Source organism: Pangasianodon hypophthalmus, chromosome 17, assembly GCF_027358585.1.
Source record: "Pangasianodon hypophthalmus isolate fPanHyp1 chromosome 17, fPanHyp1.pri, whole genome shotgun sequence".
Classification (NCBI taxonomy): Eukaryota; Metazoa; Chordata; class Actinopteri; order Siluriformes; family Pangasiidae; genus Pangasianodon; species Pangasianodon hypophthalmus.
This window is the reverse complement of record NC_069726.1, coordinates 18,075,727-18,091,153: the sequence shown is the minus strand read 5'-3', so window position 1 is coordinate 18,091,153 and position 15,427 is coordinate 18,075,727. Positions and strand designations below refer to the sequence as shown.

General features: G+C 38.5%; 1 protein-coding gene across 3 annotated transcripts in view; it reads left to right on the top strand.

Annotated features, from left to right (window-relative positions):
* cntfr (ciliary neurotrophic factor receptor) overlaps positions 1-15,427 on the top strand; it is a 198,018-nt gene that overhangs the window by 110,816 nt on the left and 71,775 nt on the right. For all 3 annotated transcript variants that reach the window (XM_026942863.3, XM_034312931.2, XM_034312930.2), the window contains exon 3: positions 8,755-8,988. In XM_026942863.3, the coding sequence (XP_026798664.1) occupies positions 8,755-8,988 (234 nt within the window). The remainder of the gene's footprint in view (positions 1-8,754; positions 8,989-15,427) is intronic.

Sequence of the window (15,427 nt, the reverse complement as noted above, 5' to 3'; positions counted from 1 at the left end):
GAGATATGTGACTGCAAGCGTACATCGCACTGAATCATAACATTCCACACACACAACTTTCTCTTCTGTTGCAAACTTCACAAAAGTCCAAAGCGTGCCTTTCTTTTTGCATTGGGATTGATGTGGAAAGAATAACAATGGCTGAGCAAATGGAGACAAATTATGGTGCGGGCTGTTGATGTGGCTGTCAAAATAGGAGTAAAAAATGAGAGCTGGGATTGTCTCTTGGACCTTGGGCGAGGAGAGTGGCGTGGCAGTTTTAGGCATCGCTGAACTTGACGTAAACTATGAGAGTGCTTTATAATGACAACCATGTATGTTTGGGTGATGGGCGCTCAGCCTTGGTGGACACGTGCGTAAGCGTGTGCCTTAAGAAGTGGAGATGGACACCAGGCAGGTTCTTTCCCCAGATGAAGAGATCACAACAGCTAGGGGCTGTTTACATTCCACTGGCAGGCCACGCATATTGCTCATTTATAACCAAGACAAGGTTTAGCGAAGGATGAACATGCAAATGATCAAGAGACCATGCAGCATGTCTCTCTGCAGTCCCGTGTGTGATGGAACAGGTACACCTGAATTAGAAATGAATATGAATGCGGCACTGTGGAACACAGAATTGCCCTCTGCATGAACTGCAATGTAGTTCTATTAGGAATTTCTTCCAGAATAATTTTAAAAATTGGCTATGATCTCTGTAAGAGTGATTTGTGCTCTTCCTCACATGCTTCTTGTTTTAGCCAAAGGAAAAAAAAAAAAAAAAAAAAAAAATCAAGACAGATGAGACTGGGCCAGCAGCCCAAATATCTCATAACGACCACAACTTCATAACTGAACATTACTGCTGCCAATTTCACATGTTTCACTGACAAAACTGATATTGCTAACACTAAGTATTAAGTAGATCTGTCAGAATTCATACACTAGGAATCGGAATTTGAATTCCAGTAGGAATTTCTTCCAGAATTCCAGAAATACATTCTATGAGGCCCATATTCACAAATCTTTACAACTCTGCTTATAAGTCTTATTAAGTTTGTAATGAATCCTTGTCACCATTTTCATAAACGGTAATAATGAATAATAAAGAATAATTGCAACATGTCATATGTCTATTTGATATGTCATGTGGTGTACCGCACAAAATTTATAACTAATTACAAACTGTAAATAATTATAAATCAACTGTAATATTCATTATAAAAAAAAAATAAATGCAATCATTTTATTTTTGTAATGTCATTTAGAAACACGTAATTGTATATTAATTCCAAAAATACAGACACATTATTAAAGGTTGGGGAAAAAATATAATAAAATGCCCATTTTCGTAGCACCTACTTAACCTTGGAGGGAGGAAGCTTGGTGCTACATAATGTACGTGTGTCCTTGCCATTTTTGGAAGCAGTCAGTGATGATATTTTCAATGTTTATAATGTTTTTATAATTGTTAATAAATATCACAGTTAGTTTATTATAATTTACAGGTTATGAAGATTAGTTATAAAGGTAGTGCACCACACCACATGGTATTATCATGAATAGTTATACATTAAGATTATAAGTTATCAAGGAATTATTTATAACAAATTATGAAAGGTTTGATTTTTTTTTTTTTTTTTTTTTTTTTTACAAATAAGCACAGATTATGATTTATGAGTATGGGTTTGCTTAGAGAATTCTTCTAGATTCTCTGCAAATAATTTTAGAAAAAAAAAATTTCTAAGAAAAAAAAAAAAAAAAAAAAAAAGCTTTGGCATTGGTTTCTAATAGCTTGTAGACCCAATGATTCCCAACAATCTGTGTTATCTGTGAACCCTGTACTGACCTCTGCAGTGGCCTGAATCTTACTCATGGACTGTAAACGCACTTTGCTTGGAGCTTTAAGGGAAAATTTCTTGGCTTAAGGAATCTCTTCAAATATGAATGAGGAATCCGGTTAAAAACTGAAACTGAGGTGAAGTGCATTGAGTTTTGACCCCATGTTTATTTGGGGTTTTAATGAAAACTCCTCCACAGCTTTGAAAAACAAGTGAGCATTGTGTACAGTTCAACAAGTCGGCAATGGAGTGGTTTGTGCTCTTTCTTACACGCCTCTTGTTTAAGACAGAAAAAAACGAGGCAGATGAGACTGGGCCAGCAACCCAAATATCTCACAATCACCACAACTTCATAACATAACATTACTGCTGCCAGTTTAACATGTACCATTGACAAAACCGATACTGCTAACACCAGCATCAATCAGACCAGTCAGAATGGATACACTAGGAGGTTTGTACTGCCTCGTCTGGTGGCAGTTCAGTCTTTTTTGGGTATACATGTGGTAGAGGTGTGGTGACTGAATACAAATACATAATTCAGATTGAACAGATATCGTGTTCTAAATAGATATAAATCCAGACCTGAACAGGAAGTGCACTAGTTCTTTTTTCTTTTTTTAAATATCACTTGCCAGAATGTTTTCACAGGGTTTCTGGTTGAGACTAGCAGTGTACATCGGGACTGAGCTCCCATGGGATGTAACGGAGTCACACAAGTGGTTTTTTCCCTTCATGTGGGTGCAAGTAAGCTGTCAAATATGTATTGTAGCTTAGGGGACAATGAAAGGCCACATTCATTAACCTAAACATGCAACAACGCATTTACAGCATCTTTAGTAACTGCCTGGTCAGGTAAAGCATGAGGTGTAACTGAGTCACATGTCTCTCTAATTTTTGTTTGATACCCCAGGGAGCTCTAATAAGGTATATCCACCTTAGGTAGCATGTACTATCTGCTTATCACACTATCTTTTGGATTTTGTTTTGCTAAGTCAAACAGGGTGGAACGAGAAGTCCAAGAACAAAATCCCGACTATCCCATCCCTGAGATCCATGTGGTGCATCATGGGAGGTCTGTGAGAAATGAGAGAGAGTTTAGAAAAGTGCCAGGGGCAAGGAGTTAGCAAGGGCTCCCCTCTCACAGGCTAGAGCAAGCAAATAAATGGTCAGTGTGGCCAAGCTGATGCACAACGTATTTACAGCATCTTTAGTTTTAGAAAATATTGCGAGCAGGTACAAACAAAAATAGTAACATCATGAGTGGGATTAAAAAAAAAAATCCCGCATACATCTCTAGTTGACAGCAATTATGAACTTGAGTGATGTAGCTGAGGTTGAGGAACACACACATCATGCTGACAGTGTTGGCACTGCTATGCCTGTTTTCTCCGAGTGTTTTCCAAGGGCATTGGTTAATTAAAAAATGAAAGAAAAAAAACTTGACTTCAGGCCATGCCCACTTCAAATTTAAATTCAAATACAGATACAGATGTGGATATTTGGAGCACTAAACATATATAGATACAGGTAGTGGCATGTTGTTACACACCTAATAATTGGTATATGGAATTACCAACCCATGCCCCTAAAAGTCCAACTTCTGGGTACTGGGTTACAATGAGGTGCCCCCATTTCTGCAGTATTTCTGCATCTTAGAACTAATTCACTACATTATCAAAGGTAGAGAAGATGCTTGATTAATTCAGGGGTTTGAGCTGTTGCTGTGCAACCCATTTCTAGAACTAGGATCCATTTCAAATGATAGCTGTCTCTGCATATTAGAGAATTTGCTGTGAGTGTTACGAGGTGCTTTAATCTACAGCATTTGTGATTTGCCTTGGTGTGTGGCCTCACGCTTCCTTTCATTAGCAGACATGGTTGAATTTGCATGCAGCCCATTTCATATCCTCTGCCATGGCATTCAAGTTTCCGTCGAAATAATGAGCGACTGAGCATGAGGATTATCAAAAATCAGCGCAAAGGAAATGAAGATTTATTATTTTAAATCACTGTGGAATAGCATAAGCAGTAAAACGAAAAACCTTGGTTATGATCTGTGACTTAAAAAGTCAGGGTGTAATCCTAACTGATAAAACTATGCTGCCACTATTGTACCTTTGAGCAAGGCACTTGACCCCAAACTGCAGAAAGATGCCATCCCTACGGATCCCTACAAGTCTGTGTTCCTTGCTTTGGGCAAATGTATGAACTAAATGGCCTAAGAGTAACACTGACGTTTTGCAATGCTCTCTGCCTGCAGCAGTTGGATGTTGTAGCATTGTACCTGTTCTTGTTAAACAGTTTAGGTAATACGTAACATGCCTCACATGCCTCTCTAATATTTGTTTGATACCCCAGGGAGCTCTAATGAGGTATACCTTAGGTAGCATGCTTAGCATATCTGTTTATCACACTCTCTTTTGGATGTTTTGCTAAGTCAAACAGGGTGGAACAAGAAGTCCAAGAACAAAATCCCAACTATCCCATCCCTGAGATCCATATAGTGCATCATGGGAGGTCCGCAAGGAACGAGAAAGAGTTTAGAACAGGGCCAGGGGCTAGGAGTTAGCAAGGGCTCCCCCTTCACAGGCTAGAGCAAGAAAATAAATGGTTGGTGTAGCCAAGCCCACATTCCCAAGCTATAGCAGTTAAGCCACCAGAGCTACAGGGGAAGGACAGATTTGTGCTGTATTGTTCTGATGCTTCCTAATCCTGTTGACTTTTCCTCAGCTTGTAGCTTTGTGAGACCTTTATTTGTCGGAAAATACCCCACCGCATAACAATACAATATGGTAGCGCATGGACAGGGTTCCTTAAGCCTCAGAGTGTCAGCTTAGAGCAACTATAAGCCGGTGGTCACCATTGTTGTGTGCAGAGTCATCACAGAATCTTAACTACAAATGGTGCAGATCTGAAAAATAGCTTCCTATCCTGATTGTGATCCAAGCATATCTATTCATTTTGTATTATTTACTGTTATCGTGTCCTATTCATGGTGTAGTCCCACGTTGCACTCAGGATAGGCTCCTGATCCACCATGACTCTGGCCAAGATAAAGCTCTTACTAAAGACGAACAAATGAGTATTTATTTATTTTATAATTATTTATCTATTAAACTCCACCCTCAAGCACCCTCTACAGGTGTTGCGTTTTCATTTGAGGACAATGAAAACTCATCAGAAGCAATTAACCTGATCAACCAGGTTTTCATTAATAGAGGCAGCTTCTGGCTAGTGATGCCCCATTTGTATGGCCACTTAGCTGCTTTGTTTTTTGGCTGAATGTTTCGTGAACACAGACACAGCTGTTTCTCATCTAGACAGGAGTTCCAGCTGTGGAGCAAATCCCCTGCACAGCTTCCCAGCCCGGCCTGCACATCTCTGCCTCGTAAAAAAGTCAGACATCCTCCATGTGGGTGTGGAACGGCCTCTATCTCATTTCTCCCCTGAGCCTTTACTAAGCTCCATTGCCAGTTTACGTCTGCAATGTGAAGTGTCAATTTTGTCGCTGCTTTGCATCTCAATTCTGTTTTGTTTTTCTTTCTCTGTTGAAAAGGCACTCAGTGATTGTCCTTGAAGCTATGTGTTGTACTCATAGCACATTAGTGTGGACTGGCTGATCTCAGAGGATGGCTACGGTCGATTGTTTGGCTTGTATAAGGGTGTTTCAAGACAATATACATTATTCAAGTGACAAACACATGAAGTGATTTGGCAGCAGGTTAGAAATGGCCATATTGACAATATGTGCAGAAAAAAAAACAGATAATAGATATAGATATTAGATAATCTTGTGACAGATGCACCTTTTGAAACTGCATAATGTGGATTAAGCATTCCAGGCCATCAAATAGCAGCAGATATGATTTAATGCATTCAGGCATTGTTTTATCGTACTGAGGGGCAAGCGATTAAGTGCCCTATTACTGCCTGTTCAGGATACGATAAGCAGAGTAGAAAAAAAATGCATTTATTTGCACTTTCAAACGTACTGGCTGCCAAAAGCAGCCTGGCAAACAAGAGAAACCGACTATCTCTTAATGAGAACCCTCAAAGAGAACAGGCCAGAGGGCAAAGCAATGACTCCAATGCCGAGCGTGTTTTTGAGAGAAGCTATTCACTGGCTTGTTTTACTCAGCTATCTTCTTGAGAACTCAGTTTTGAGGGCATACACATGAAATCGACACCTTTAAATTGGCTTGAGAGATCATCTTTTATCCACTGGGTGATTTTGTATGAGAATCACCATCTGTGGTGCATATCTGGAACGTTATATGTGTAACAAAGAGCAATTCAGTCATGTGTTAGATTAGAGCTGCTGTTACATATAAGTGGATTTTTTTCAACAGATGAAACACATGAAGTGTGTTCAGTGGTGAACATGCTCTAAAGATTCAACTGTAGACTTTATAAGGTGTTCAGTCTCAACTATTGAGGCTGTGCCTTTAAGAAAGAAAGAAAGAAAGAAAGAAAGAAAATATCCTTGACAGTATTTACACACAAAAAAAATTGAGCTGTAATTTAAACTTTGGGGACTTAGAGAGCTAACTATATGGCAGATAGATACAGATAGAGGTCTGGGGAACCATAGACATAGAATAATGGTTGCTCTTTATACCCCAAACACTGTAGAACCAACTTGATGCAGGCACTGTGAACACACACCAATATAACACCAGGAAGAGTTTAAAAAAAAAAAAAAAAATGAAATACCTCAAACCAGTCTTGGTAGTTTCATTAGGGATACTGTTCTTAATGTGTGGATTTCTTCAAACATTCAGTTGCACTTTCAGTATTCAAAAGTACAGTAAGATAAAGTCTGATAATTAGCATCTTTCCACAGTCAGTATATGGATGTGTTGTACAATTGTCAGGTATCGCTGGTGGAGGTGGATGCAAGTGCAAGTAATTTATTGTGGAAAGTACAAACAAAAAGGTGAACACAAAAACCATCAACATGGATACTATGGATATGGGGCAACAACCATACAGACTATAAGCAATAATATGGCACACATGACAACGACAACAAAAGCTTGACAATGAGACTTAAATAGTGGTGCTAACAAGGCATAACAAGACAGATGAGAGCGATTAGTGAGACCTGTGGCTTGGTTATGTGGTGTGCTGGGGGTGATGAGTAGTTCTGTGCCATTCAGTGCTACCATGACAACAATTAACTTCATATGGGCACACTGTAAAGTTTCCTTTCGACATAATAAACATAAAACCATTTTTTAAACATAAAAATGCTTTCCCAATTATTGTAATGGTATGATAGCTGAAGCAGGATGCAAGTATGTGCTTAGTTTATTAAGGGGAATCCTAAAATGAAAAACATAGACAATAGCAATCAAAACACAGCCAGACATAAGGGGTTAACATGGTGTTATTAATTATCAAAAACAAAAGAACAGACCAGAGGCAGTAACAGGAAGAACAACAGAAAATAAAAGCAGAAACAAGAGAGAACATGCAACAGTTAAAGGGACAAATGCATGATAAGATGTTGCAAAAAAACAAGGAAACACAGAGGGTATAAATACATGAACTGGTTAAGGGGAAACAAGGAACAGGTGCACACAATCAGGAAAAAAATGAATCTATCACAAGATCCAGGCAGAGACAGGACCAAAACATAAACCAAAACTAAAGTAGACACAAATCAGTGAGGGGAAACCATGACAACTGTTGCATATTTTTTTCCTGCAAAACACTGGTTTCAAAATTATCGGCACCTTTACTATTTAATATTTCCTAGAGCCTCCCATACAGAGAATAACAGCACTGAGCTTTTTGGCTAACAAAGCTGGAGACACTTGCAGAGGGATTTTGTTCTACTCCTCCATGCAGAACATTTCAAACTTCTTTATATTTTTATGTTTGTGCATGAGTTGATGTTTACGATTATTGTCTTGCCGAAAGATCTATCTATGGTCAGGTCTTAACCTTCTGACAAAGGCAGCCAAGTATTGAGCTAAATTTCATGATGCAGTCAATCGTTTTCCAGACCACAATTCATCGTAGATATTCTTTAAGGTTGTCAACAATATTTTATTATCAATTTTATGAAGTTCTTATGAAGCTGTTTTTTCAGACAGAATATAAGTATAGTATTTTTTTTTCTTTCAAATTATTTAAGCAGAAAGCTTGATATTTTATGCATAGTTTATTTTATATTACCAGATTTTTCACAATTGTTTTAAATGATACCAATAATTCTGGAGCTGCTTATCCAAATCCATATAGAAGTGCTGGGTTTAAAGCAGCACTTTTATTTTTCATCCTGTTCATTTTTAAGTTGTGTTATCACAGCGTGTGTAAAATTCATAACTGCAGTTCGTCCAGAGGATAAGATTATATGACTATGCTACACGGTCTAAATTGTGGGGTCAGGCCAGAAATTATTTTTTCATCTAGCTACTGTCTTTTTTATCCATAATGCTGGGTATGATTTATTTTAAATGCAGAATGTAAATGTAGAATTAGTCTCAAAGTGCATATTTATTTATTTATTTATTTATTTACTTAGTATATTTGTGACATGGGCAAATGTCCAGCACTTATGTTGTTCAAGACTGCTTCTCAAAGCTGCGGGGAAATGTGATTCTTAGACTTTAGGGAAAACAGCCATGCCTTCCTATTTGGAAGTAAACAGAGTGCAATAATGAATATTCTATTGAGTTCCTGACTCTGAAACAAATGAGGTATTCAAATGGATTATGAGATATCGAGAAATATGAGAACTTTATATTCCGTATTCACAGTTGTCACACAAGGGAAAAGTGTATTTTTCACTCGTACAGTTTAACGCAGAATACTAAAGCTGCAAATGGTCAGATATTTTGTCTGACTTGATATATTTGACCTGTTGACATTTGACGGATGCATGACATACTTATTATTTATTATACTCTGCTTTCTCACCCAGGAGGCAGGATCCAGTACGCGAGGATCGGCAGCAATGTAACGATGCAGTGTGGCTCTCTGGACAATGATGCCTCAGTCACGTGGAAGGTGAATGGGACAGATGTGAAGGCCAAGCGGCGGGAGGAAGGGCCACGACTTATCCTCATGGAGGTGGACATGAGTAGCAATGGCCTGTACAGCTGTTTCCAGAATCCCGATGGCCAACGGCGTGACCAGATCATACTTCGCATCGGACGTGAGTATAGTCATTCGTCTTCAGTTCTTTTTCCCTCCTTCACTTCCTCATGTCTCTGAATCCTTTTTCATTTATAATTTTCTCTGCTCTTTCTGTTCCTTCTCTTATTGTTCACTCTGTCTGTGTCCCCCACTCCTTCCTGATAGCTTGAACCCATGCACTGTTTACTGAAACTCTTTTTCCCTTAAACAAGCCCGTCATTGCTTACGGCTTCTACCATCTTGCACTGTCAAGGATGCGAACTTGTTTCAAACCCCATCATTTATGAAAAATCTTGTAATAATAATCATAAACATCATCATCCCTTCCTCTGTCCACCCTCCCCAGCCTTCCCTACTTGATTCATGGGCTGTGTTTGGGTCTTCTCTAAGTGGTTATGGGGTGTGGTGTCATCTTGGACATTAAGCCCTGTCCAGATGTTGCTGTTAAAAATGCCGCTGTGCTGAACGGGGTCATTGGCAGGCCAGAGGATCAGGCAGGAGGATCCTGCAGCCCTTTTCATCCATCCTGAAAGACAAGCAACAGCCATCTCCATCCCAAACTGCAAACACATAAGTGATCCTTCTTGGAATGTGTACACAGTTTAATGGACTGCTATCTCATTTGGCCTAAAAGACCATGTAACCCCAGGTCAGTTAAGCCTTAAGACTTGCAAACATCATGAACACAGGTGGTTCGGGGAGTGAGTTTTGTTCAAGGGAATTTTTTTTTCAATCTTGAACAAGTGGGAGCAAATTAGCATGGATGGCCACATGGTGCCAAGCACTGTAATCAATAATGGTGACTAAATGCTACCCATAATACTCTCTGACAGCAATTAAATTTACTAATTAAATTAATGAAATTGGAAAACCAAAATGAGACAAGCTTGCTTATGATTTCGTAGTGAGGAATGTGCTTTCTCAGCTGTGTATGTCTTCACAGGCCTTTGAAAATGCCCGAATGTAATATCACTGAAAACATGAGATTAATAGGTTCAATATCGGCCATGGCATATAAAAGAATCACTTTATTGCTCTTTATCTATTTTTATTGGTACATACTAGCTCAGATTCATGCACCATGTACCATAGATCTGGTACAGCTATTCATACTAGAGTGCTAGAGGTGAAAATTTTAAATTCAATTGCATTGGTATCATTTATATAAAGAGGGATAGGCTCCTGTGTATGTGTGTTAACTACTAGGCCTGTCACTGAAAATCATCCCAGGGTGTGGAGGGAACAAACAAGCTTGATCTGGCCTGCAGAATTCCCATGTTTCCCAAGTTTTCCATTCCATCTCTTTAAATCATGCTCCAGTTTAGAGGCTTGAAATACATAACCCAGATTTTTTGCTCCTGTAATTACCATCTCTAAGACTAACTCAATCATGGACAGTGATGATTTTTGTTATTGCTGATGTTACTTTTTAAAGACTATGGCATATTTGTAGAACTTTTAGCATAATAAACCTTGAGAAAAAGCTTTAGAACTAGGGTATTCAACTAAAAAGGTCCATCTACATAGAAGCTCTTTGCTTACAAAGGGCCAGATAAGCAAATAACATGACTGAATAGTGACAACAGTTATGTTTTAAAGCTTAACCATTAGTGATTAGTTCATGGCTATAAATAAGGCTCATTAATTTGAAATATTTATGTTTTGTTTTGGACTGGCGCTGCATGTTACCACTTTTGACTAGTACTACTTTTGATAAATGAGATTTTTGACCTCCAACTGATGACCCCTGATCTAGAAGGTGTAGAATAGTTGCTGTGGTGTCCTGCACTATATATACAGTATTTCCCTCCTTTCTTTTGCTTTATTTGCTTCTTGTGCCAGCGACAGTTCCCTTAGAACTCTTTGCTTTTCAATAGTCAAACTTTCAGTGACAACCATTCCTGCAAGTTACACAGCACAGATATCTTTTGAACCGCAATGTGCTGCCTGCTGCAATTGAGCATCTAGAAATTCTCTAATTCTACCATTCAGCTTAGCTTTAAGGCACTGATTGGGAGAGAAATTAGATTTCCAGGCTGAATTGCCATTTAGTTACTAAGCTGTGCTGTCAAACCAACCTTGGAATAACACACAGTGGCCTGGACTTCGGGGGAAACCATTCCAGAAGGACCATAAACAGGGGGGGAAAAATGCAAGTTTACTGTTGTAAATTTCCCGTCTCGAGACACAAAGACAAACAGCTTCCTGTTTGCTTTTGCATCTCGTGGCTCGTCTTTATTGTGCCATGAAAAAAGAAAAAGCCATTAAGAATGCTTGTACCCTGGAGAGAAAGCTGTTATCCACCCAGATGAGGTAGCTGGTGTGACTCGGCGCTGTGGTTAGGGCCTGAGGAAGCTGCTTATGTTGTTGTCAGTGAGAGTGTGTGTTGGTGTTTGGTTCCTCTGCAGAGTTTGTCAAGAAGGGACACACGCTGAGGTCACCAGTGCTTTGCTTGTAAATGTCGCAAACAATGAAAATGTTATTTCTGTTGCTGCTTTACGAGGAAAAATAATAATGTAGAGTACTTTTTAACTAGTTTGTTTCTTCTCAAAGTCCAAATATAAAAATGAAGCAATGATATAATTAACCTTTATAATTATGTGATCCATCTGTGGTCTACAATTATGAGCCAGATGTCTTCTGTAATCATTCCACTAATGACCCACTGATGTAAAAATTTAGAGATCTCTTCAGCCTAATATTTTTGAAAACCATTTCTTCCTACTTCTAAGCAAAACTGTATGTTTTTCCACTGTGATGCATTCCCGAAGGTTCATCTCAAAAAGCATGAACGATCTTCTGACCTACTCTCCAACTTATTGGCTATGACAGCAAAACCAAAAGTGGTGTTCCTTTATCCTAATCTCTAAAATACACACAAAACAACAAATATATGTACAAATTGCCCTGTGGGTGAGTTCTTTAAAAACCATAATGGACCATTTTTGTACCAGATATGGTTTGTGTAGTATTTCTTAAAGAGATACGTTTTTGTGTGTATTTAATTAAGGCCAGGCTCGCCACACGGATAGCTTTGTTGAACGTGATTGATATTTTGTTTACTGTTCAGATCCACTGGGATTCTGGAGAATGGGTCAGCCAATGTAGCAGACACTAATTATATCATTTCTGGATGGAAAAAAATGCACTAGGAAAAGATAAAAGCAAATGAAAGTCATCCTATGAGACGGGGCCAGATTTTGTTCTTATTAGTCCTTCTCTAGTTTGTTTTTATGGCTTTCATTCTGAGTGTTTGCTTTGCCCTCGGGCACTGGATAATTATTTAAGACAACCAAATGAAATGGTGCCTCTAGTACTTAAATCGGTGGATCTGTAAAGACAAAATAGCACACAGCTCCTATATCTTGCCTGTTTCTTGCAAAAGTGCCTTTTATAGTGATGGTATAAAATCATATGCAGCGCTGTGTCAGCAGACAGATGATTTAATCGCTCAGTGGAGGCGAATAAAATGTAGTGCGTTTGATGGATTTGGCAACCTTTCCAATGACGGCTGTAAATTTCACCCTGAATGTGGAGCGATGGAAACTCCTTTCCCTCTGCTGGTCTTTTTTTTTTTTTTTTTTTTTGGGAGTTTTTCACCTACTGGGATTGGGGAAACATAGGAAGAGGAAGAGAAATATAGAGATATGACACTGGTGCCATTTTCAGCTGCACGTTTATGGGGTTCTGCTGCTTTGTCTAATCCTTAGGGAAAAGGAGATGTGATATTTGGCTTTAATTTACAAGCCAGCTCCTCCAGGATTTCCTCTCTAATCCAGCATTTTCCCCATCCCATCTGTCCTGCGTGAAAGTTCTCATGAAGAGTGAGAGACAGAGGGAAAGGGGTGAAACAGAGGGAAAGAGGGGGAGCCTTATTTCTGTAAAGGCAGCCAGGCGGTGCATCTGTACATTCAAATGAACTGGTAATCCAAATGAATATTGTTATTGTCAAACTCATCCCCATTTTTAAGATAGATGTCACACTGAAAGAGCAAGAGATCGATAAGTAATTTACATTTTTGTGGTTCACTTCTCTAGGCGTAAGCTTTTTCCACAGTGGCATAATAGTATTGTTATTGTTGAATAGATGATGATGGTGATGATGATGATGATGATGGCAGGAATCCAATGACACACCAGATACAACAGAGGCAGCATCTATAACATAATGTAATATTAGAGTTTTGAGCATTGTAAATGAATGGAGATAAGTTAGATAGCAGTTATTTAGATTAGACATGACATTGTATCAAACATTGCATCAGGAGTATTCAACTAAAATTCGTGAAAGTACAGTTACAAAACTTTCTTTGCTCACAAAGGTTGGGATAATCAACTAACATGACTGGATGATGACAACTTTTACCTTTTAATGCTTAACCATTAATGATTAGTTTATGGCAGTAAATAAGACAGTTTGAAGTGGTACTTCAAACTTATGCGTACTCTAAACAGATGATTCTACATCTATGATCCTCTACGATTTGATATCTATTTTTAATGTGCTGCATTTCTCTCTGTTCATTTTTAAATGTTCTGTTTTTGTCATTGAATTTTTTTAAACAAGCCATGTCTTCAATTTGCTAATAAGCCCAGATAGATTAAATAAAATGAAAGATTTGAGAAAAGCTCTCTTTTCCTGACATAATGTTTTTTGCCTTGTAGCTAGTCTCCGGTCCAATGAGCTTCCTTCAGCTAAATAATATACATAAATGCATGTGATTGTCCATAACAGAGGATCTGCTACAGAAGCAGAGCTGGTTCATGTATAGAAAACTTCAGTCACTGAAATACAGTCAGTTTTTTTTTTTTTCCTCATACTGCGCCTTGAGTTGCTCTTGTACAGTATTTTTGTAAGTACTTGGGTCGGTCTCTTTTGGAAGATCCCTGCTCTATGCCATACTGGCAGTGCTTCAGGGAGTAATAAGAAACTGCTAGCTCAACTCAATCACATTTAAGGAAGTTAAAAACACTTCAGCAACCAGCTCCTTTCCTAAAAAGCTGAACATATGCATTAATTCCAACCATCTGAAAGTTTCAGCAGTAGAAGTTGACTGAAAAAGAGTAGCTCAGCTTTACACATTACGTAACTTGCTCATCGTGCGTTATCGAATTGAGCCACACCAGATGAACAGCTGTGTTCTGATTGGCTGCTTAATCTTGTGTAAAATATTAAGCACAAAAGATTCAGAAGAATCCAACAAGTTGTAATAGCAGTATAGGAGGAATGAAGCATAAAATGTTGAATTCTGGCTTTTGCAGATCCCACATGTAAGTACTTTGGGTAGATGAAAAGAAGTAAAGCAGAACAAAATACAATAGCAAATTCTCCGGGATGAGCCGGTTTTATTACGGAATAACACGCGCCTATTGGTCTTGGCTTGATTGGAAGTCTGAGTGGTGGACGCTTTGCTTTTTTTTTTTTTCCACACTCCAGCATGTGCCTGGTAGATGCAAGAGTTCAGATGATCGGCTTGATGAAAGCGTGAAGAAGGTCTGTTGATCTGGGGAGGTTTAACTTCAAAAGACATGCAGCCCACACAGACACACTTACATACACACAGACACACACACACATCCATACTGGCCTTAGGGAAGGGGCCAAGTTTGTTGCTAGTTTCTTAGCTGAGCATGCAGCAGTCTAATGCTTAACAGCATCAATAGTATCAGGAAGTAAATGTCAGGGAGGATTTTGATGATGGTGCTACTCTGAATAACCTCTAAGCGTTGTTAGGATAAATGTCACAAGTTGAGGTTAAGTTTAAATGTGTCTTAACAGTTTTTGGTGACTGTTACTTTCCTGTGATTCTTCAGTGCCTGGAGAAAGATGTAAAGATGTAAAGCAAGTTCTCTGTATGAGTTACTAGAGTGTACTGTATAACTGTATCTGAACTGAATCTGACCACATTTTAGGTCCTGTACGAGGTGAAGAGCTGTTCACACTTGCCATTTTCAGTGATCACTTGCAGAATAATGTTGACATGGCAGTTCCTCAGTCTTCTCAGGCGAGACAGGTAGTAATGCGCTATATTTGTTAAGGCAGAAATGTACATTATGTTATTTTCAGCTGTTTCCTTCCTGCTAGGATCTATTTTGTCTGTGGCTGAATCCCAAAATAAAGTTGGGTATACTGTGCACTTCACAGGACACTACCATATTATACTCAGTGTAGACACAGAGACTAGTGGCATAGTGACTTCAAAGAAGAATTTGACTTGGATTAACTGTGTGTTTGAGGAGCTTAAAATAAAATAGAATAAATCAAATAAAATAAAATGTATTTGAGGACAAGCTAAATATGATGGATTACTGAAACCGTTTATTATAACAAAGATATTGCCTCCTGTTATTTCCTTCTTTTTGTGATTTTTTTTTTTTTTTTTTACAGTTTAACTTCCTGTGTTTTATGCAAATGCTACTGCTAAAGGTTTCTCTTCTTGAACAGAGTTAATTAATAA